Consider the following 24748-nt stretch of genomic DNA (forward strand, 5'->3'; position numbering starts at 1 on the left):
TTCAGCTAAGACTAAAAAGATTGTTCAATTATGTCAGAGCTGTAACTGGATTGGTCCTGCTAAAATCAAAGAGGGAAGGGAAGGAAGATGTGATATTATACATCAGATGTATAATAAAAAAAAATCCCAAAATAAAATTGCCATAAACAGTAACCTCCCTTCCCCACTTCACTTATCAGCTAACGCTGGGCCCCAACTTTTATGGTCTGGGGTACTGATATGCCGACATTAGGGATACAGCAAATGACTGCAATGGCTAATTCCAAAAGCAAAGCACGTTCAAGCATTATCCGAATTATCAGGAAGGCTGCTCACCACGTAAAAATGTTGCTAGCAGTAATTTTGATATGGGCTTGACAGGTGCTTGATTTTGATTCTAAGTATTACTATCTTTAATATAAGGCATAGAGGTAACCTGCACAGAGCAGCAGTAAATGCCAAAAGAAACCTGCTGGGCAGACTGGATGGACCATTTGGTCTTTTTCTGCCGACAATTCGTTTCGGTGTTTCTAGACATCAACCCCAATGTTCTAAATTTTCCAAGAATCAGAATACTCTTTTGCCTGGTTGGTTTCATTATGTCTTGTAGCCAAAGCCCCTAGTCTCCCCACCCCCCAAAAACAAAGTGGCAGTGGGCTGCAGGAGAACCATCTGTTATCACAATATTATATTTAAGTGTAAAGTAGCATGAAAATAGCAGTTACAAAGAGGCACCAAGAAACAATATGCCACTGATGGTCAGAAGAGATTACTTAGCTGCGTGTTACAATGCTACTTATTTCACAGTAATCTGGCATCCCTCTGCCCAGGCTCTCCCAAAACTATTTGGAAGGTTTCTTTTCCTGAAACCGGCCTTTTCACAGGCAGAGTAAACCAATCTTAGCATGCGGTAAAACTCACACAATCTCAGGGGACAGGATAAAATCTGTTTTACTGTACACCCAGTCAAAGATTATTGTCTATGTACACAACATACAAGGGATATTTTTTTTTGTGTGGCCACACTGGAGCCATTCCCTCCAGGAACTTGGTTACTTACCTCCGTGTGCTGTTTCGTGTTCTTCCCCGTCAGGCAACGTAACCTGGCTAGGCAAGCTATTCCTAGAGCGAGTAACCGATTCTAACTGAGAAGCTCTTCCTAAGAGAGATAGCTCATCTAGCACCTCTCCCTCTTTGGCTTCTAAATCAGACTTTGAAGTGGTTAAGGGCTGTATGTTTTCTGGTGCTGCCAGTCTATTAGGGTCATTTAAACAGGCTACTGTGCTGCTGTCCAGGCTCAACACTCTAGCACGGCTTTTGGTGCTGTTTGTACTAGAAGTCCTACGCGTTGACCGCTTTTTACTAGTTCCTTCACAGCCTAAGTGGGCCTTATGGGTATTTTCAGAGTCTGCGCCTCTTCCTTTTGTTATATGATATTTGGTCTTTAGAGCATTATATCTGCCTTCAGGAGACTGGCAGGAATGAGAAGTGGTGCTAGAAGAGCTATCACTACTGAAACGATGAGCTGAGTGCATACTTGAGGTTCTACTTAAGTCACTTTGGTCACTAGAGTCTTCGTCATGACAAAACCCAGTGCTGTGGGGTTTGCTACCAGCTGCACCTCTGAAAGACACATATTCCCTGTGGCGGCTGGAGTCAAAACTGTTTGCCCGTTTTTTCCCTGTCCGTCTCCTGCATGATTTGTGGGCAGAGGCAGTTCGATGGATCAAGCTGGAGGACTTAGGCCGAACATCACCATCTCTTTGCTTGCCCCCTACATCTTTTGAAGTCCGTGAGTCAACTGAAACTGCAGGTTTGTCAGCTGGTTCATCTTTTCTCACTGCAGTTTTATCAAGTGAATGATCAGGTTGTGTAGTAAGCTCGTTTGCATGTGGATTCTTATTTGCTTCTTCTGATGGTGAAGAACTAAGCCCCTGCTGACTCAGCACATCATCGGATGTGTTTGCATCCTTGGCTTCCTGAGCAATGCTAATTTCTACTGCGGTCCTTTCACTACTTGTCCTTTTATCAGTAGTTGAACTACTATCATGTTCTAGGTCACTGCAGAGTTTAATATCCTCATTTTTCGGCATCTCGTCGTGCTCCGACAGGATGCTTTCAACATGGGTTGAACTGGTATGCTCACTTTTGTAGCTGCTGATGGTACTGTTGGTATCACGATCCGTTCCACTACAATAACTTTCTGTTGACCCACTACTCCTTGTACTGAGACTTCTTAAGCTGTCCACACTTTTGTCTGCTTTCAATGGCTTGCTGTGATTGTTTCTAGCTAGCTGCTGGGTGCTCCTGCTTTTCAGAATCTCATCTAGTTGAGAAACGCCTGAGGCCGAAGCATTCTCAGGTAAGGATTCTTTGGACCCAGAATGGGGTTTGGAAGCTTCTAACTCACTAACAGGGTCCAGCCCTCGCCTTTGCTGATATAGTGGGAAATCACCAAGAGAAGTGTCTGGAAAAGCTATAGCTGAGCTGGAGGTCCTTGGTACACCTCGAGGCCGGTGGTCTTTCCTGTATGAGTGAGAGTGCAAAGGTACAAGAGAAGCCACTTCTGTGTCACAGGCATTGGATAGCGACTGATCAATGTGGTGGTGGCTATGGTTTGAGAGGCACACTTTGTCACTTAAGTCCCTGGGAAGGTCTTGACCTCCAGAGGACAATGAAGGCTGGATTGAGACAAAGGAGTCATTGGAGACCAGATGAAAAAGCTTGTGATCCGATGTCAAATCTGTTTTAAACACATGTCAGGAAAAGTTAGTGACAAAAGTGAAAATATTCTATTTTCTAGTTAACAAAAAATATTCATAACAATGCACAAAAAATATTAAAATAAAGAAATAACTGTTCTCGGGCTGGCAGGTATACATACAATACATGTGTGTGCTCATACAGACACCAAATACATAAACACACACGGGATTATCCTGGGGAGTTATGAATGAAGGCTCATGGACATACCCCAATAGAAGTTGGCTCTAACTTAGTTGGAAGCCCAAAGGAGTAGGAGACACTGCCCAAGTCCCCCTCCCAAAAGTACTGTCCTTACCCACAATTAAAAAAAAAAAAAAAAAAAAAAAAAAAAAAAAGTAAAGCTGCATTTCATCACTATATGAACAATATTCACACAGTGAGGTCAATAAGCTGGGTAGCTGCAGCTCCACGTATAGAGATGTGCTGAAAATTGATAGGTCATATCACTGAGAAAAACAAAATAGGTACAGTCTGAGAATCCCTTCCTTTATGTACAAACCATGTGGCTTCAGAAATACAGTATTCATGATCAACACACTCAACTGCTTCCAGAAACCATAATCTGATGATGCAGGGACATTTTACGATCCTACCAGAAGGCATCCTGTTATTTCCCCAAAGATCCCAATATGCTTCTTTGCTAACCTTCTGAAGGTCATACCCTGTACATGCAGAAGCCACATACTATTAGCAGAGAAAGCAGAGTTACTAACCTGTAACCGGTGTTCTCCAGAGACAGCAGGATATCAGTTCACACAGATGGGCGACATCATCCGATGGAGCCCAGCACAGAAAATTTATGTCAAAGTTTCTAGAACTTTGACTAAGCCTCACTGAGCATGTATAACAACCACATGTGCAGACAGGGTCTCTTCAGTAGAATAGTTTAGCTACAGAAAATCCATGAAGTGGAGACCCAGGTGGGCGGGTCTCATGAGGCCTAACATCCTGGAATGTCAGCCCTGGCATTCATTGCCAGAGGATGTGGTTAAGGCAGTCAGCGTAGCTGGGTTTAAAAAAGGTTTGGATAAGTTACAGGGGGAGAAGTCAAACTATTAATCATGTTGACTTAGGGAATAGTCACTGCTTATTATCGGTATTAGTAACATGGGATCTATTTAATGTTTGGGTACTTGCCAGGTATTTGTATCCTGCATTGGCCACTGTAGTAAACAGGATGCTGGGCTTGGATCACCCTTGGCCCGACCCAGTAAGACAACTTCTAATGGTCTTGGAGAACACCTGTTACAGGTAAGCAACTCTGCTTTCTACAAGGACAAACAGGATGGCAGTCCTTACACATGGGTGAATCCATAGCTATAGGTGGCCCCCAGCAAAAACCATGTCAAAAAAGGCATAGCCACAACAACATTTTTGTTGGCAACAGGTCTTTCTATATTTATATACCTTATGGGGGAGCAGCCTGGAATAAAAACAACGGGCCCTAGGCGGGAATAGAGTTGAGTTCTACACCTCAAACAAGTTCCAGAAGTCAGACTGGCAAAACCTGCTGTCACATTGGCCAACCCTGTCTAAACAGTAGTGTGATGTGAATGAGTGGTGAGAACTCCATGTCGCAGCCTTGCAGATCTCTATGGGGACTGATCGCAGGTGAGCGAATGACACTGTCATAACTCGGACAGAGTGAGCCTTGACATTGTCCACAAAAGTCGAGCCTGCTTGGGCATAACAAAAAGATGCAAAACTGCTAACCAACTGGAAAGTGTCTGTCTGGCAAAAGCAATACCCATCAAATGAAAGAAAAGGCTGGGTGGACTTTCTATAGGCTTCTGTCCACTCCAAACAGAAGGCCAATGCTCTTTTGCAGTCCAAACTGTGCAGGGCTTGTTCACCTTGGTGAGAATGAGGTCCAGAGAAAAAGGTTGGAAGGACAATTGACTGGTTAAGATGGAATTCTGACACCACCTTAGGCAGGACCTTAAGGTGCATTTGCAAGACCGCCCTAGCATGAAAAAGCTTAGAATAAGGTGGATAAGTCACTAAGGCCTGACGTTCACTGACCTTGCATGCTGAAGTAACACCACAAAAAAAATACAACGCTTCTGGTCAGGTACTTCAGGTCACCAGGAATGCAGCTGCTCAAAGTGAACCTTCATCAGCAGGGACAAAACCATGTTGAGGTCCTGTGACATGACAGGAAGTTTGATGGGAGCCTTTAAATGAAGCAGACTTTGCATGAAACCTACATCTAAAGGCTGTACAGAGATGGGTTTACCTTCTATATGGTGATGATATGCACCAATTGCAATAAGATGTACCCTAACCATTGGTCTTAAGAACAGCTTCAGAGAGATGTAGAAGGTAATCAAGCAGTTTTTGTGTGAAACAGGAGACGGGATCTAGGGTCTTGTAATCACACTACACAACAAATCTCCAATTAAATCCATAAGACTTTTTAGTGTAAGGTTTTCTGAAAGCCAAGAGGACAGGAGAAATCCTCTGAAAGGACAAGTGGTTGCAGAATCAGTCTTTCAACATCCAAGCAGTAAGCAAGAGGGACCAGACGTTGGGATGGTGCAACCTGCCTTCAGCCTGAGTGATGAGATCTGGGGAAGGCCCCAGTCTGATGAGTTCCCAAGTCTATATCTCCCACAGAAGCAGAAACCAAATCAGTCTTGGCCAATGGGAGGCTACGAAGATCATGGTCCCTCTGTCCTCAAAGTTTTGGCTATCAGTGGAACTGGAGAATACGCATACAGAAGTTCCTGGTCCCATGAAGAGTGAACGCATACAAGGATAGCTTGCAGTATGTTTTGTATGTGGAGCAAAAAAAGGGGACCTCTTTGTTCCAAGAAGCCATGAACAGATCCACCTCCAAGGTGCACCACAGGCAGAAAATCTGATTCACTACTCCTTGGTCTAGGCACCAATTGTGGTGTCTTAAGGACTGATTCTGTCTGTCCGCCAACCTGTTATCTGCCCGGTGTGGAGAAGTGGCCCTAGGAATCACCCTCCAAGAGATTGCATAGGCCCACAACTGGCCCACCTCATGGCACAGGAAGTATGAGCCCACATTTCCCTGCTTGCTGATGTAATACATTGCCACTTGATTGTCCACCTGTACCAGGACAACTTCATTGGACAGCCGATCTCTGAAAGCCCATAGAGCGTACCGAATCATCTGGAGCTCCAGAAAGTTTATCTGGAACTGACATTCCCAGGTAGACAAGAGGCCTGGGTTTAAATCCCATCTCATGAGCCCTCAACCTTGGTTGGATGCATCCAAGGTTAGGACGATTTAAATCAGAGGAATCTGGAAGGGAACATACCAAACCAGATTGGAATTTTCCCACCACCAGAACAGAGTTCTGGAGTGTTGGCATGACCTGGTTGATGTCCCAAACATCCTAAGTGGCTTGTAGCCACAACAACCTCAAGGTCCACTGGGCTCTTCTCATGTACGGCATGCCATATGGCCCAATAACTTCAACATGAGCAAAAGTCATGTCCGCTGACTTACTTGACTCTCTTCCACTATGGCCACCAGGGTGGTAGCCTGTTGCTGTGGGAGGACGGCTCTGGCCTGAGTCATTTCTAGCACAGTTCAAACTCAAAATGACAGGACACAGAGCAACTGATGAACCCTAGTAACTTCAACATCCGGATGGCCATATACATGGATGACTTGGCTCCTGCCCAAGATGTGCTCTTGACCAGCCAATCATCTCAACAGGGGAAAAAAGTGCAAATGCCAGCCTGTATAGGTGCACTACCACCACAGTTAAGCATCTAACAAAGTCACGAAAGGTGGATGAGAGTCCAAATAGCAGGATGCGATACTGGAGGAGAAGGTTTCCCACAAAAAAAAAAAAAAAAAAAAAAATCAGATACTTCCTCTAACTAGGGAATATCTTGATGTGAGTATAGGCATCCTTTAGATCAAGAGAGCATAGCCAGTCCCATTTGTAGAAAGGGCATCAAGGTACCCATGGAAATCATCTTGAACTTTTCTCTTTTGATGAACTTGTTCAAGGCTCTTAGGTCTAGGATGGGCTAGAGTCCATTCTAGAATCCCCATCCACTCTGCCCTGGTGGAACAGGCTCGACCACTCCAGCCATTAAGAGGAAGGAGAGGTTTGTGAACAGCACTTCCTGATGTGCTGTGGCCCCCAAGATGGGTTTAGAGGGTGATTTGGTGGGATGCAATAGGTTTAATTTGTATCCTTTCTGGATAATGACAAGGACCCACTCATCCAAGGTTGTACTGGGCCACTGATTCCCAAAGAACTGCAGCTTGCCTCCAACTAGAAGGTCCTCCAGTACAGGTACTAGGATCTTGGCTATGCTTTCTGTGGTCATCAAAACCCCATCCCAGGTATTGACAGAGATGCTGTCTGGGGCAGCTGCGAAGGGCTTGCTGAGTGCGGGACTAAGGGGGCGGAGGATAATACCTCCTTGGGCTAACGAAATATTTCCTCTGCTCCAAATTTGGATACCTCCTGGAACAGGATGGGTCCGGAGCAAGAGTGGAGAGCTGCTGGAGTGCCACACAGTGATGACAGATCTGGGACACCGTGTCTATAACACTGTCTTCTAAGAAGTTCTCCACAGCACAGCATGTCAGTAAGTCATTCCTGCACCTCTGGAGAGAAAACAGAGGCCAGCAATCACGCGAGTCTTCATGCCCCTATCCCAACAGCAGAGACCCTTGACAATGCCACAAAATCTTAGGTCACTTGGTTTTCCGCACTCCAGACTCTTGGTCACACAGTAACTGGAAGGTGTCTTGCTGCTTTCAAAGAAGCTACTCTGCCACCTCCTGCACCTACTACAGAATGTCCTGCATATACTGGCTCATGAAGAGCTGGTAGGCTGCTATGTGGGCAATGAGTATGGTGTCCTGAAAACCTTTTGTCCCAAGAGTGTTAATGGCTCAAGGATCCCTCCCCAGGTATACAGAGGAGTGGGTCCTTTTGAACGAGATAAATCACGTCAATCTACAAAGCCCGAGAGCCACTGAGAGGAAGGTTCTCTCACCCCTCAGCAGTAACTCCTGAATAATAGTATGCACTGGAACTGCCATGTTCTCTTAGGTGGCTCCACATACTGGAAGATATCCAGCATCTTAAGTCTGGAGTCTTCCTCTATCTGTAAAGTAAAGGGGATTGCTTCAGATACCAACCGCAAAAATCCTACGAAGGAGAGGTCCTCAGGCAAGGACTTCTGTCTTTCTGGGGTAGGCAAGGGAGAGAGGGGGAGATCCACCAACACTCCATCTGACCAATTATCTGAATTCTGGTACCCCCAAGAGTATGAGAATGCCAGCTCACTGTGACTGACAGGGGAAGGATCCCGGGTACTCCAGCCTCTGCCAGTGGGTCAGTGAACAGTGTGGCTGGTCGGTGGGGCCAGGACCTTAAAGTTCCCTGTTCCATTTGGGGGGGGGGAGCTTCCTCTCCCAAGGAGACTGGGATAACCACTGGGTCAGCTGCCTCCTCCAATGCACCTCTGGGAACCTGACTAGCTAGGTGTGTCCCAAGGGCTGGGTTGAGAACCACCATGTTAGACTTGGTGAGTTAACTGGCACAGTTGCTAATGCCAGTGTTGGTAAAGTGCCAATAAGGGCAGCTTGAGAATTGACGGTGCCACACAATCAATGCTCCAACACTGAAGCCCTCCAATGCCTTTTCCCCAGCCAGCTGCACATGTATCTCCAATTCTACTTTGAATATCACAGATGCCAACGCGTCAGGGAGGCAGGAGGAGTGATTACGTTCTCTTCGGAACCAAGAGGAAGATTGATGACCGACACCAGGACAGATGAGGACCGTGTCAAACCCCTGGAAGTTTTTGAGGATGAGCTCACACACCATAGGGTCACTTTGGCATGTGCTGGACTATCCCTACGCTTGGCACCAGTTCAGTTTACCTCGATGCTCGGCATGGGTCTTCCCTAGTGCCCCAGATTGAAGAGGGACTCGAAGTTTTCTTTGACTTGGGTAAGTGACACAATGGCCTGCCTCCAAGTACCCTGCCAGCTACTGACACAGAGGGAGCTGATGGCCCCTCTAATGCCATTGGCTACACATCTATTGGTGCAACTCCATGGTCCTTCGATGACAATGCCGATGGCTCAGTCTTCCCATGCCCGAAAAGACATTCTATAAAATCCATGTGGGACTGGCGTCCCTTGGGGTCATTTCTGTGCACTAACAGCAATTCCAGCAGTCATGTAATGCTCAAAGAAGAGGACACATCTATCATCGGGATCAGTTATATAGTCATCCTGAACTGGGGTTCCACTGGAACCTGACAACATGGTGTCATGAATCAAAGGCACACAAAAATTGAACTCTATGGTGATGGATAGCCGATGGCCAACAGGCATCAACAGTACCACCATCTGGAAAGGAACTGACTGCGAGAAGAAATTTAAAGAAACATTTGAAAAACCTACCTAGTGAAACTATTCAGGAAGACTGTGGACTCCGCAAACTGTGAAGAGAGAAGAAAGAAAACAACGGGAAACTGCAAAAAATAGATAAAATGCAAAAATCCTGTTGAAGTGAGACTAACCATGATCACTGGGTTCTGCAGAAAAAAAAAGCCTAAAGGACCCCATATGGATACACAGTATAATACATGCTGTGGGGATTTGTCAGTGATGCTGAGTTAAAGTTCTAGAAAATTTGATATTTTTCTATGCTGGGCTCCACTGGATGATGTCACCCATATGTGAGAACGGTCATTCTGCTTGTCCTAAGAGAATTAAACATTCATGGGGCAGTATGTGCAGTCTGCACTCAAGGGTCATCCAAAAAGATAAAGACCCAAAGACTATTAAAACAAAACCTGCAGAAAACTCAAGGCAGTGACTTGGCATTTCAGCATTATCTGTTTAAAAGCAAATGGTCTGTTTTTCAGCACTATTGAATTAACTGAACTATAAATGTTTTATTGCAACATTGAAAATGTTTGGTTTCTAAAGCTGGTACAGTATTACTGAAAATATAATGAAAGTGACCCAAGTTTCATAAAAATGTACTTTAAAAGTATATTAAAAAATGTTTTGATTACATGAGACCAGGGGTTCTCAACCCAGTCCTAGAGAAAACCTAGCCAGTCAGTTTTCATGATATCCAAAACGAATATGCATGAAATTTGCATGCAATAGAACCAATAAATGCAAATCTATCTTGTGCATATTTATTGTGGATATCCTGAAAACCTGACCAGCTAGGTGTGTCCCAAGGGCTGGGTTGAGAACCACCATGTTAGACTACCATTGGACTACTGGATTCTACACTTTAGAGATATTTTGTAGGTTAAAGACTACAGAATCTGAGCCAGACACAAATTTCTGATTGTACAGGAGACAATTGGAAGAGTTTAAAATTAATGTTTGCTGTGGAACTATGTAGATTAGGGAAGTAGTCCAAGAGCTACAAATATTTCCAGCTATGTTAAAGATTTTTGTAGCACAGTATACTATTATTGACTCATTGCTTTTCAGTCCAACAAAGGACAGTCCAAGGTGACTTACAAGTCAAATACAAATTACGATATTGAGACATACTTAAAAAAAAAAACCAAAAAAAAAACCAAAAGCTAAAATACCAAAAAGCAAAACAAAATTGAAACCTTATCAATGCTTAATGTTATACAGAATCCAGACACACCCAACTTGCAGTGTACATATACAGAAACCAAAGGTTCTGGAATAATCTTTAAGTGATCAACCTGTTGATCATTCAGTTCTTAGAATAAGATAGCATTTACCTAAAAAATAAATTAGACCGCCTACATTCCTGAGAAAATTGGCTAATAACAAAAATATTTTAAGTCAACATCTAAATGTATCTAATGCAAGTATGTCCTAGCTGTACACTGCAGGGAAGATACAGGGCTTACCTTGTTCTTCACTTCCTTCCTTATACAAGCTACAGCTCTGCCCAAGACTTGAGCTTATATCATCAGATGTCTTTGCAGTATCTGTATCACCTGCAAGTCAGAAAGGACACATTAATGCTCAAGTTAAAATCTACTAGACCAGTCAGATAAGCCGGTGCTTTAGTGCGCTGCACTAAGCAGGAAATCTAGGTTCCAGTCCTATTTCTGGCTTCTTTTCCTCAGGCCTTCTGGCCTGGGATAGTGGTGGAGCCAGAAGTTTGAAGCAAACATAATGCTCTTCTACTTCCATCCAATGTACCATTGGAAGTAGCTTTGAAGGGAGCTACATCCTGCCCTCAAACCATAAAAACGTTGCTGCAGTAGTTAAACTGTACACAAGAGAGAATTTGGGAAAGAAAAACTGGAGGCCATATTTGACGAGACCTCAGGAGGCCAATACAAAAGAAGAAGCCTTGACAGGAAAATAAACATGAAAAAATGTTTATTTTAAGATTCTGGTGTTAAATAATAAACTCATTTACATGGCACTTTGACTAGAACAAACTAGAATATACTGATGGTAGATTTTAAGAAACTGCCCATTCTATTGATCATAACCCAGGAAGAGAGAAAAAAAACAACATATTAATCAGACATATCAATGTTTCTAGATCAGACAGGAAGGCATGCAGGCAATAAAAATCTGACCAGAGTATGGAATGGCTTAGTGGTTAGAGCAAAAGGAGGAGAACGAGGAAAGCCAGCATCCAAACTCTATTTCTCCCACTCACCCTTTTGTAATCTTGGGCAGATCACTTTACTCTCTATTGCCTCAGGTACCAACTCAGATTGTAAGTAGTCTTTGGGGCAGGGACCTACCTACTGAACTTTAACTGTAACTTTCCATAAGCACAGGTCAGAAATGGCAATTAAATTCAAACTGACTGATTTTCCTTAGCAATTTTTTGAGATCCATTAAGTATATATAGCACATATGCTATACTATTTTGAAAGGAAAGGCAAAATTTAAAAATGTACTCTCTTGTTTAATTTTATATATTTGCTGCAACTATACATATGAAAAAAATCCTCTGGGTACCTGCAGAATTTCAAAAATACTTATGGTAACCACTAATTCACACCACATAGGGGCAACCATATCAACAAGAATCACATTACCTTACAATCATTAGATGGGTTTGGCCCACATTGGTTATGTTGTCACAAATGACATCATACACGTTGAAACTAAGCCTGAAATCCCACTCCAAGTAAGGTAAATGACACTATCCCAAACCTAATATTCTTGCAATAAAGCAGCCTTAAAAACAAAAAAACAAAACAATCCACAAAACTAAACTTAGCAGGTACAAAAATTCCATTTGATACAGAACAAGCTTTACTTCTCACAATGCATAGTTTTAATATTTGAAGTACAGAGAGCAGAGCTTTCTTTTAAGAGAAAAAGAAAAGACTTCATACAAGACCATTGGAGAAAAGGAGCAACAGGTTCCAGGAAAATGAGAATGTAAAAACAGAGAAGTGATGGCAGAAAAGGATCAAATGGTCCGTCCAGTCTGTCCAGCAAGCTTATGGTAGCACCAGCCGTGCCATACAGGCCTCCCCCATAAGGGTATCATCAGTGGATGGCATCTGCCATGCTGTACAAGTTAACCCCAAACTTAAGTTTACTAAACCGTTAAAGTCAAGGCCCTTGCTGATTGCCGTCAGTGTCCAATTCCCCGTTTTCTCTTGCCATTGAAGCAGAGAGTAATGTTGGATTACATCACAAGTATAAGGCTTATTGGTTAAGAGTAGTAACAGCCGCATAAGAAAGTTACCCCCATGTTTATTTGTTTTCCCAGACCGTAAAATTCATGTCCTTGTTGGCTGCTGTCTGAAACTAATCCCCTTTTCCTCCTGTCGTTAGAGAGATAAATAATGAGCTGCATCAACAGTATGAAGGCTTGTTGGTTAAGGGTAGTAACCATCACACCAGTAAGTTACCCTCATGAGCTCTTTTCCCTCATTTCCATCCTCTAGCCTTTAGGGATCCACAGTGTACCACATGCCCCTTTGAACTCTTTCACCATTTGTGTCTTCACCACCTCCTCCGGAAGGGCATTCCAAGCATCCATCACCCTCTCCGTGAAGAATTATTTCCTGACGTTGGTTCTGAGTTGTCCTCCCTGGAGTTTCATTTCATGACCCCTAGGTTCTACTGGATTTCTTTTCCAACAGAAAAGGTTTGTTGATTGTGCATCATTAAAAACCTTTCAGGTATCTGAAGGTTTGCATCATATCTCCCCTGCACCTCCTCTTCTCCAGGGTATACATTTAGGTCCTTCATCCTCTCCTCATAAGTCATTTGATGGAGACCCTCCCCCCACCCCCCCAATCATGTGTCACCTTTCTCTGAACTGTTTCCATTCTGTCTGTCCCTTTTGAGATACGATCTCCAGAAGTGAACCCAGTACTCCAGGTGAGGCCGCACCAAGACCTGTACAAGGAGATTATCACCTCCTTTTTCTTACTGGTTATTCCTCTGTGTAGCCCAGCATTCTTCTGGCTTTAGCTGTTGCCTTGTCACACTGCTTCGCTGTCTTCAGATCGCTAGACACTATCACCCCAAAGTCCATCTCTTGTTCCATGTACAACAGCCCTTCAGCCCCCATCACATACTGCTCTTTTCTATTACAAGATACAAACTCTCGCCAGAGGATGAGTGAGTCACTTTGCTAATGGAAGAAAGTTTCAGAGGGCACAAATCAGAGAACTTATAGTCATTGAAAAGAAACCTGGCCAATTTTAAAACAGTTTTGAAAATAAAGATTAACAATTTTTAAACATTGTACAAATAATAAAGAAGATTCCATCCCTTAAAACAATCAAATTGGCAGCTTTGACAAAGGAAAAACTTAAGTGTTTTAAAATAGTCTGCAGTTCGAAGCACATGGTGTTTCTGACAGCACATATTCAGAGCTCATATAATGCTGATCTGTCCAAGAGGCAAACTGCAGGCGTGCTCTCAACCACAAATCTCAATGGCATCCTTCAGGACTACCTTTGCTTGCTCTCCACTTTGTACCTATACTAGTGAATGTAACTGTGCAAGTAATTCTTATTTTAAAAAAATGATCATGCAGAAAAGACAATACATGGCCTAAGTTAAGCTTCACTTAAAATATTTTTGGATTTTTAGCCCACCTTTCCAAATGATGCTCAAAGTGGCTTACAGCATTAGAATTCAGGTTTACCTATTTGATATGGACTACAATTATCTCTGATAGCAAAGTCCATACCTGGATTGTAAGTAATCTAGACAGATACTGTCTTATGACAAGACATGACCATTTTTCCAAATTCAAAAGGTCTTTCCTGAACAAGTAACCAGATGCTATTCGTACTCCTTTACTGACACTAAATTATCTTTCTTGCCTCCTTGGTTTTCGGGAGATTGGCACTGTTCGCAAAGATGTCCCATCAGCACATACATGCATATACTGGACAGGCAAGGATCAAAAAAAAAAAAATGCTCAAGATTCACTGAAATGCCAAGAACATGATTTATTTATTTACATTTATGGCATTCAGTTTTATTTACGACATTTAGAAAACACCATGAAATAAAAGGTAAAAGAAAAGAGCAAACAAAAAGAGGAAAATTTATTAAAAACACTCTAGAAAAACACAAAGCTTAAAAAGACAACTTCCTAGTACCAGCCAGACGCAAACACCTTCCTGTTTGGACACTAGATTTTATTATAAGCAATTTGTTGGTAAACTGATTTGAAAAGCATCTTTAGCCCAGCATGGATGTCAACTCACATACCCCTTCGAAAGAAGAACCAGCATTACAGATTGTGGCTGTAACTGGGCACAAGCTCCGTGTGCAGCAGCTAAGGAAGCGTTATTTTCGAGCATGCAAACTAATTTTCAAGGGTTTGGGTTTTTTTTAAACAAGCATCCATGCAGGAAGATTCCTGCCTCCGACAATATGACTGTTTTCCCTTTAATACTGCATAAAAAGTAGTTCTTACACTTTCTCAGCAGCCTTACCTTTCGCAGTTGCTGTTGCTGCAAGCCGAGACAATCCAATCTGATGGCAAAATATAAAAATTAAATTTGGACTTGGAGTAGAGAAGGGGAAAATGAAAACATGTTTAACCCCAATTTTTCCACCCCCCTTTTATAACAACCTTGTACCCCAGACATCATTCCCACTTAACAGTGAACCTTTGCCAGCCTTGAGAAAATGTCCACTGTGTGAAAGGATACATTTCCTCCCTACTGGACCTCGAGCACACATCAGCCCCAGCTCCACAATGGCCCCATCACAAAGGAGAGGAAAACTAGGAGTCTCTTGCACCACGAGCCACCCCAGAAATATTAAAAAAAAAAAAAAAAAAAAGAAGTAAGGTTAGCAAAACTATTCCAATGTTCCTTATGGTAACAGAACAGATTCTTTAAAGATTAGGCAATCTGCTCACTTGACAATTTAGATAAAAGATCTTTCGTTGAACAAAGAAGCAATCAAAAAAAGACTTCATGCCACTAATCAGTAACTGATAATATCTTTTTGAAATACTGATCCCATTTTGGCTGAGCAAGGTTCCATTTTGGTGTGGTCACAAAACAATTGCACCACATAAGATTTAAATGTGACTAAATTTGCCTCGACACAGGTGCAATAAATTGAATAGCCACAGTTATAAAACAGACTACTAGATCTTTTAATTGATGCAAAATGAGCTGTCATTTTATTTTTTGTGTACTGTCAATGTTCTTACTATCCAAACTTTTTAAACTTCCTGACTACTCACAGTATTGGATACCCAATACTGTCACTAACTGATACAGATATCCTGGGTCTTCAATAAGAAGCATAACATTAAACGGAGAAGACTGCCATGATAGTATACACTAAAAAGAAAGCTAGCAATCTTCACAAATTCATTTCAGTACTTTTTTTTTTCCTCAGTACAGCAGTTTCTTCCCTTTCCTTTAGACTGCTAGATGAACTGGACCAGACTTTATTGAATATATACCAGTATTAGGCTTTTCTCACAGCTACCAAGATTTGCTCATCCTTCCACTCTTTTTTTAAACAGACTCTAGTCTAGCCATCACTACACCATGGCTTCATCCAGTATCCCTTAAGTGTACATTGAGTTCAAAGATGTCATTGTTGAGCAATGTCTAGGTCTCCCATTGCCCAGGGGATGTGAAGGCTGCTTCTGTAATGGTCCCAGCAGCTCTGGCCAGCCCCTGAATAGAAGCAAAGTTCAGCAATTTAACCTGTATCCCATGAGAATATGGGATCCAGGTTAAAGGCAACTATGTGGCTAGGAGAGGGGGAGTTGGTGAATAGGCCCTTTTAATTTTATTAGATATGACGACACTTGCTTTTGATCTAGTCAATCCTCTTCAGGAGGTGCCATTCACTAGGGATTAGAGGTAACACCATTGGAAAGGCTAGCTTACTTTCTTACAGATCATGCAGAATTAATATGTACTCTCTGTTCTATATCATAGAAAGTTTGAGTGTATAGACATTAACATATGATAGGAATTCTTAGTGTACAGATATGTTATTTAAAAATAGTTTATATTGTGCAATATAACCACAGGAATAAAAAATTGTTTTTCTAATAAGAGGTAATTCATTTTGTTTGCACATTACATTAGTGTTCTCTACGTTTTTAGATTTATAATTTGTATTATTGAACATTTTAGTTGTTTTGACTAACTGCCTCATTGTTTGTTGTACACACACACACACACTCTCTCTCTCAAAGATTTAAAAACATTTAGTGTATTTTTGTTAAAACAGTTGGCCAACTTCTTGAAAAGCTACACCTTAATCGTGAAATGTTGTACAGATATCTGTTCCGTCTTTATGGATGTGATCACAGCACTTGTTTGTGTGACCACTAGGGAACAAAAAGCTTTTTAAAACGTGCTGCTGAGAGAAATCCACTGAACAGCAGTACCATATGAAAAGATAGTTATTTATTTATATTTAATTTTTTATAGATTTTTGTATACCGTCGTTCTGACGTACCATCACAATGGTTTACACAATTGAAATAGAAATACAGTGAGATAACAATAAAAGTATAGAATCTAAAATAGAATTCAATCCAACTGAATACAATCAAATGATAGATAAAATAATAAACTAAAAACCTATAAAATCAAACTAAAAACTTTACATACTAATAAAATGATGAAATAAAAGGGAAACAGTAAAGAAAATAAGTTGCATAGTCTTGTTTCAGTCGTGTTCTTCATAGGCTTTGCCAAATAACCAGGTTTTTAGGTCTTTTTAAAATGTTTATATATTTGGTTGTAGCCTTAAGTCAGTGGGTAAGGTGTTCCAAAGCTTGGGACCCCCAACAAAATGGCTCTCTTACTTGGGTTAAATGGGCAGAGTGCACTGAAGGGATGGCTAAAAGGCCTTTATTTGCAGATCTTAGGGTTTTTGTGATGTGTGAGGGATCTTTGTTTTCAGATTTTATTTTAATAATCCATGGAAAAATTACTTTTAAACAGAAGAAAAATCAGTGGAAACATTTTCCCACTGATTTTTTTTGTTGTAACACTGAAAACCCTAAAGTAAGGAAAAAAAAACCCAAAAAAAAAAACTAAAGACAAAGATTCCTAAAGTTAGTGCAATAATGGGACCGATGCATTACAGTGCACTCAGCTGTGCGCACTGTATAACCCGCAGTCAGACGCGGGTTAAATAGGCGCTAATCCACCCCCTAATGCAATAGGGGGATTAGCACCTATTTAACACGCGTCCCACGTGGAGTGAATGGGATAGCGCTCATCACATACAAATGCATGTAAATGAGGCTATTACTCGTTCACTTCAATGGTAAAAAATAAATGTGCGTCTCAGATGCACATTTATCGCTCAGATATTAACGCTTGCTCGACCGTAGCGCCTCCTTGCTAGTGCAACCCCACGGTTACCGGCGTTCTGTCAGTTATGATAGACACCAATAAACTCGGTGTCAGTTTTCATAACTGGCCGGCTGCATTATGAAAACTGATGCCGAGTTTATTGGTGTCTGTGTTCATAACTGGCAGAATGCCGGTAACCACGGGGGTCGCATTAGCAAGGAGGCGCTATGGTCGAGCAAGCAACCCATGCGCCTCCTTGCTAATGCGACCCCCTAATTACAATACAGCATGGCGCCGCCCTTGTGGGCGCCATGCAAGCTTTCTGCGCTTTTTATTGCATCGGCCCCAATGTGAGCAAGTACAAAACATTTTTCACCCAATGATCTTTTCTAGTTTGCTTTTTGATTTGTGGTGCATTGCAGTAGTATTTTCAGGACTATCTTTTGTCAAACACTTTTAAAGAAGTTGGTTTAAATTTTTTGGCAATGGCTATTTCAATTGGATTTAATTTTTACATATCGTGTGGCTTGTGTGAATATTTTTTCCATTTTTTACTCTAGAATCACTGGGATAGTACACCTAGACTCACACACCTAATCAAATATCAATTTTTTTTTAAATTTCTTCTTAACATAATATGGCTGCACATATTCTATTAATTCGGTTAAGAGCATCTTTCTAAGTTGATTGTGGAAGTCATATTAGTGCAACTTCATACAAATGAAATTGCAAGGCATTCCTATGGTATACTTTTTTAGTATTTTCTAGTTTACTATAATTTTTTTTTTTTATTGCTGTACTTATTCATATAGTACCTATCAGATAGTCCTACACAGTTTTTAGATTCTCCTTCTATTTGAGCCATAGCGATTAGATTCTATTTGATCAACAGGTCTTTATATCTACATTTCTGATCCGAACCTAGAGTTCGGTTCAGTCTGACTCTTTTTCTTTAGGTTTTAAAAGCATGTAGCATGCACTTAGATTGGCAAGCTCTGAAAATTTATCACAAAACTTATTACAGGAAAAGGAAGTTTGCTTACCTGCAAGCAAGGTTCTCTATAGACAGCAGGATGAAGTAGACATTACACGTGGGTGGTATCTGATAGCGCCGACATGGACCCAGCTCTCAAAGCTTAGTAATGAATTTATTGAGCATGCACAGGGATTCCTATGTGCACAACACTGCCTTGTGAGCCTCTCGATCTCTTGCAGAGTTTAAGCTTTTGTGATATAGTCTACACTCCAGAGAGGAGATCTGGTATTAAGAATGGCTAATTCAACCTGCTGTCTACGGAGAACTCTTAAAAATTAAGAAAACTTGCTTTCTCCATCGACAAGGCAGTAAGAATTAGCCATGTTAGCAAGTCCCAAGCTGAAGGTTGAATAGCGCAGTAAATACTTAAAAACAACCAGTTCCAGCAATTAGACTACTGGGTGAACAGGCTGCACAGAACTGCTTGTCCAAAGTTACCATTTCCTCAAGAGATGATTTCCAGACAGTAGCAGGACATGGAGGTGTGAACAGACAACAAAATAGCAGCTTTGCAAAAATCTATTTTAATGTATTTAGCTCATGCCTTTTCATTGATAGCGCAAGGTGGGTTACATTTGAGTACAGTAAGAATTTCTCAGTCCCCAGAAGACTTACAATCTAAAGGCCTCATGCTAACTATTTTTCCTATAAACAGTATATGGAAGAAAAGCCTTAGTAAATCAGCTTGGACGCAGTAGTTTAAAATCTGAAGTTTGTCCCTGAGGCAATGGAGGGTGAAGTGACTTGCCCAAAGAATGGCAATGGGGTTTGAACCCTGGCTTCCCTGGTTCTCAGCTTGCTACTCCCTATTCCAATAGAAGTGGCACAGAGATCAGACACTAAAGTTACCATAGTTCTCACTTATTGAGCCTTAACAGTCACAGTAATTTGTAAGCTAGGCAGCACATAACCACACACTATACTGTTAGTCCTGGGAGAATTCTGCGCTACTGAGGAGCACAGAATTCCTCCCTGCGCAGAACTGCCAAATTATACATAGAAAATGGCAGAGGGGACCCCAGCATGCCGCAATTGGAACGCGCACCGTTAACTGAGATGAAAGCCCCAGCATGCCGTGGGACACACTCCACTCCTGTGTGACGGTGTATGCAAGACAGAAGGACCCAGTATATATATGTGTGTGTACACGAGAGAGTGTGAGGGAGCCTGTATGAGGATGTGTGCACGTGCACTAGAGAGAGGGAGCGTGTGTGTGTGTGTGTGAGTGAGAGGGAGCATGTGTGAGGGGCAGTACTGAGAATGGGGACAAACTCCGAGAGTGGCGATAGAGTGGAAGGGGTTGAGCCTACAGGTGGAGGAGAGAGATACTGACAGGTGGAGGAGTTGGGGCCTGAGAGGGCAAAGTGGCCAGAGGAGAAGGGAGAAAGAGTGTGGAAGGGACACTCTTCCAGTGAATTTCTAGGGAAATTCTGCTCAAAATATTTAAAATTCTTCATCTTTAAGTAATAATGCTTTTCTGTATTAATTTAAAATGTAATTACTTAAAAACTGTCATGTAAATTGTGTTATTTTGATCAATATTAAGTATGCACAATTAGTTTTTGTGCGCAGAATTCCCCCAGGAGTTTACTGTACACTAAACAATTAGACAGTTTGTTTGGCAACTGCCCTTCCTAGTCTATTGGAATCAAAAGACATATACAGTTGAGAAGCTTGATAGTGAGGGTTAAGTCCTCTTTAGGTAATACTTCAGGCCTCTCTTACCGTCCAAGCAGTGAAGAGCCCATTCTCCTGATTGTACTTGCGGCCTTGGAAAGAACATGATTAATGTGGAACGCATACACCATTTTTGGAAGTAACTTAGTCCGTGAAACTACCTTATTAGGTAAAAACTAAAGGAATGGTGATTATGAAACGAAAGCCTGTAGTTCACTTATTCTTTGTGCCAAAGTGATGGCCCTGAAAAACTTCAAGTCCACCGAGAAGAGATCCAGCTAGCTGGCCCTATACCAAATCGAGAACCTTTTCTATTTGAAACCATAGGATCTTCTGATCAAAGGTTTCCTAGTGGAAATCTGAATATACTTCACCGCTGGAGAGGAAAACGAAGGGAGCCTACCAGGAACTCAACATCCATACCATGACAGCCAGTGATGGCAGGATGGGGTGGTAGAGCATGCCTTCCTCCTGTGTGATAAGCGTGTGAGATTTTCCCAATGGAATTGGAGACTAAATTGCAGGGACTAGATATGGATATCACATTTGCTGTGGTCATGCTTAGCCTATGAGGATTTTCCTCACCTTCTCCCGAACGACCTTCTGGACGACAAGACGGCATGAATTAGCCATCCTGCAAGTCCCAAACTGAAGGTTCTATAGTGTAGCAAATACTTAGACAAATGGCCACAGCAAGATGAGAGTGGACCTCTGGGTTAACAGGCTGCGCAGAACTGTTTGTCCAAAGTTAATGTCTCCTCCTGGCAATTAGCTGTTACACATAGAGCAGTCTAGCAAAAAAGCAGCGAGAGCTGATCTGTAGCTGCTCGGATGCATGGTGCAGAACTTCTCAATCTCTCTCATTTTCGGACATTAACAGGTTGATCAGCTTTCCTCAATGACTGAACAAGTCATCCTCGACTCCTTGATCAAAGGACTACTTGTGTAGCTATAGCATTCTGCTTATAAAATCTACCAATGGGTTTTGGATTCCTGGCAGGTAGGTAGCTTGGAAAAGGGCAATGTGATGAGCTTACCTATGACCAAACTCAGAGGGCCTCCTGGCAGAGAGTGTAAGAGCCCATATCTCCCTGCTTGTTTATGAAGAACATTGTAACTTTGTTGTCCATATGGGATCAAGATTATCTTTTCTGAAAGAAGGTGAGAGAAAGCCCTCTAAGCACAGCAGATGGCATGTAGCTCCACGTGTTGATTTGCATATAATTCTCCACCCTGGATCACAATCCTTGGGTAGACACCGCAAAAATGTGCATCCCCTACCCCTTAGTGGAGGCACTGGAAGAGTCACGTGACTGGAATGTACAAAAAGAGGCTCACCTTTAAAACTTCCAGATTCATCCACCACTGAAGGGATGCTCGGGGGGGGGGGGGGGGGGCGATCACTGAAATTTGGTGGGATAAGGCCTGAAAAAACTGATCTGTCTTTGAAGGTCCCACATGTGCAGACGACTCAGAGGAACCACATGCACTGCAACAGCCATGAGTCTGAGGAGGACAAGAACTGAATTTGCTAACACTCTGTCCTGTTGAAGGAGAGATCTTACCAGGCCCAACAACAATGTGGAACTTTTGGTGGGAGAAACGCTTTCTCCTGCAGCAAGTCTATCCAGGCTCCTATAATTCAAATTGAATTATTTGAGTGGGAACCAGGTTTGATTTGGCAAGGTTGACCCCAAAGGACTGGAGGAGCAATATGCTCTTCTCAAGAAATTCCAGAACTCCAGATAGGGATGGACCCATCATACCAAGTCAGTTGCCCAGATATGGGAACAGAGACACACTTTGCAAATGAAGCTGCACTGCCACTACTGCAAGGCTTTTTGTGAATACTCACAGGGCGACAGAGTCCAAAAGGAAGCACCTTGTAATAGTAGTATGTATCTCATTATGAACCTAAGCAATTACCTTGTGTATAAATGTCCTTCAGGTCCACAAAAAACATTCAATCCCTTGAAGAGATTTTATCTTGAACTTCTCCAGAACAAATAAACTTGTTTGACCTCCACAAGTCCAAGACAGATTGTAAACTCCCTAGCTTCTTAGGGAATCTGGAAATACCTGGAAGAGGAACTCTGGCCACACTCCAGATTAGAAAGAAGTTAGACTACTTTCTGCCTAAAGGAGAAACTCCACTTCCAGTTGCATTTGACCATATTGAGAAGAGTCAGTGCACTAAAGGCTGAAATCCTGTAAGAGTGAGGAGGGCAAGAGAAATGCAATCAGTAGCAATATTCCACATTTTTCAGGACCCATCAGTCCTCTGTGATACACTGCCAATCCAGGAAGGCGGCCTGAACCCTTCCCTCACTGGAGGAGGAATGGAAGAAGGCAGGCCTTCAAGTTGTCAAATACTGGCCCGTGGCTTGTGGGTGGAGCTCACTGAAGCTGAAAAGAGCACAATGGGAGCCTCTGGAAGAATGGATGCTAGTAGCAAAAAAACCTGGCATGGGGCAGGAGATGACTGGTCCCCTTCCACAGCTGACAGTGATTGCAAGAGAGATTGATGATCTTTAATCAGCCCCATCATCTCTAACTATCCCCAAATAAATTGTCTTCAGTACAGAATACATCCGCAAGACTATCATGCATGTTTTTTCCATAGGCAACTCACTCACAAATATATGAGCCACCAGGTTCCTACAGAAGTAGGCAACATCCTGCACACAGTATCATAAGGTGCTTCTTACATTCTTCAACTGCTCAACAAAGGTCTGCCTGCGCCAGGTCTGTCAAAGCCATCACAGGCTTTAGCTCTTGCACACATTCATGCAGTACCACAGAGTTGATGAGCTGCAATCCAGGCACTCAGTATGAATCCCTGGAAGACCTATTCCCTTCTTAAACATGTTCAACACCTTTCTGTCTTTCCCAGGAGGCATTCAGAAGTAGCCACAAATGCACTTAGCATATTTCAAAATTCAACTCCACCACTATTGAGTGATGTAATAATTGTTTCCGTGTTTACTTCTGTGTTTACTAACGAGGATGTTGGGGAGATACCAGTTCTGGAGACTCTTTTTCAAGGATGATGATTCAGATGAAGTGAACCAAATCACAGTGAACTAGAAGATATAGTAGGTCAGATTGACAAATTGAAGAGTACCAAACTGAAGAGTAGTAAATCACCTGGACCGGATGGTATACACCCCAGAGTTCTGAAGGAATTAAAAAATGAAATTTCAGACCTATTAGTAAAAATTTGTAACCTAACATTAAAATCATCCATTGTACCTGAAGACTGGAGGAGAGCAAATGTAACCCCAATATTTAAAAAAGGGCTCCAGGGGCGATCCAGGAAACTACAGACCAGTTAGCCTGACTTCAGTGCCAGGAAAAATAGTGCAAAGTATTCTAAACATCAAAATCACAGAACATATAGAAAGACATGGTTTAATGGAACAAAGTCAGCATGGCTTTCCCCAGGGCAAGTCTTGCCTCACAAATCTGCTTCACTTTTTTGAAGGAGTTAATAAACACATGGATAAAGGTGAACCGGTAGATGTAGTATAGTTGGATTTTCAGAAGGCGTTTGACAAAGTTCCTCATGAGAGGCTTCTAGGAAAAGTAAAAAGTCATGGGATAGGTGCTGATGTCCTTTCGTGGATTGCAAACTGGCTAAAAGACAGGAAACAGAGTAGGATTAAATGGACAATTTTCTCAGTGGAAGAGAGTGGACAGTGAAGTGCCTCAGGGATGTGTATTGGGACCCTTACTTTTCAATATATTTATAAATGATCTGGAAAGAAATACGACGAGTGAGAATCAAATTTGCAGATGACACAAAATTGTTCAGAGTAGTTAAATCACAAGCAGATTGTGATAAATTGCAGGAAGACCTTGTGAGACTGGAAAACTGGGCATCCAAATGGCAGATGAAATTTAATGTGGATAAGTGCAAGGTGATGCATATAGGGAAAAATAACCCATGCTATAATTACACAATGTTGGGTTCCATATTAGGTGCTACAACCCAAGAAAGATCTAGGCGTCATAGTGGATAACACATTGAAATCGTCGGTTCAGTGTGCTGCGGCAGTCAAAAAAGCAAACAGAATGTTGGGAATTATTAGAAAGGGAATGGTGAATAAAATGGAAAATGTCATAATGCCTCTGTATCGCTCCATGGTGAGACCGCACCTTGAATACCGTGTACAATTCTGGTCGCCGCATCTCAAAACAAATATAATTGCGATGGAGAAGGTACAGAGAAGGGCTACCAAAATAAGGGGAATGGAACAGCTCCCCTATGAGGAAAGACTAAAGAGGTTAGGACTTTTCAGCTTGGAGAAGAGACGGCTGAGGGGGGATATGATAGAGATGTTTAAAATCATGAGAGGTCTAAAACAGGTAGATGTGAATCAGTTATTTACTCTTTCGGATAGTAGAAAGACTAGGGGGCACTCCATGAAGTTAGCATGGGGCACATTTAAAACTAATTGGAGAAAGTTCTTTTTTACTCAACGCACAATTAAACTCTGGAATTTGTTGCCAGAGGATGTGGTTAGT

General features: G+C 42.1%; 1 protein-coding gene across 9 annotated transcripts in view; it reads right to left on the reverse strand.

Annotated features, from left to right (window-relative positions):
* Positions 1-24748, reverse strand: part of PCNX1 (pecanex 1) — a 380420-nt gene that overhangs the window by 275072 nt on the left and 80600 nt on the right. For 8 of the 9 annotated variants that reach the window (XR_003856303.1, XM_029598749.1, XM_029598752.1 and 5 more), the window contains exons 4-6: positions 14656-14695; positions 10618-10707; positions 1040-2722 (exon numbers count right to left, since the gene is read on the reverse strand). Coding sequence is in view for 8 of the 9 variants with exons in the window: in XM_029598749.1 (XP_029454609.1) it covers positions 1040-2722; positions 10618-10707; positions 14656-14695 (1813 nt within the window). In the remaining variant the exon portion in view is untranslated. The remainder of the gene's footprint in view (positions 1-1039; positions 2723-10617; positions 10708-14655; positions 14696-24748) is intronic. The other variant, XM_029598753.1, reaches the window with a different exon arrangement.

This window comes from Rhinatrema bivittatum, chromosome 4, assembly GCF_901001135.1.
Source record: "Rhinatrema bivittatum chromosome 4, aRhiBiv1.1, whole genome shotgun sequence".
Lineage (NCBI taxonomy): Eukaryota > Metazoa > Chordata > Amphibia > Gymnophiona > Rhinatrematidae > Rhinatrema > Rhinatrema bivittatum.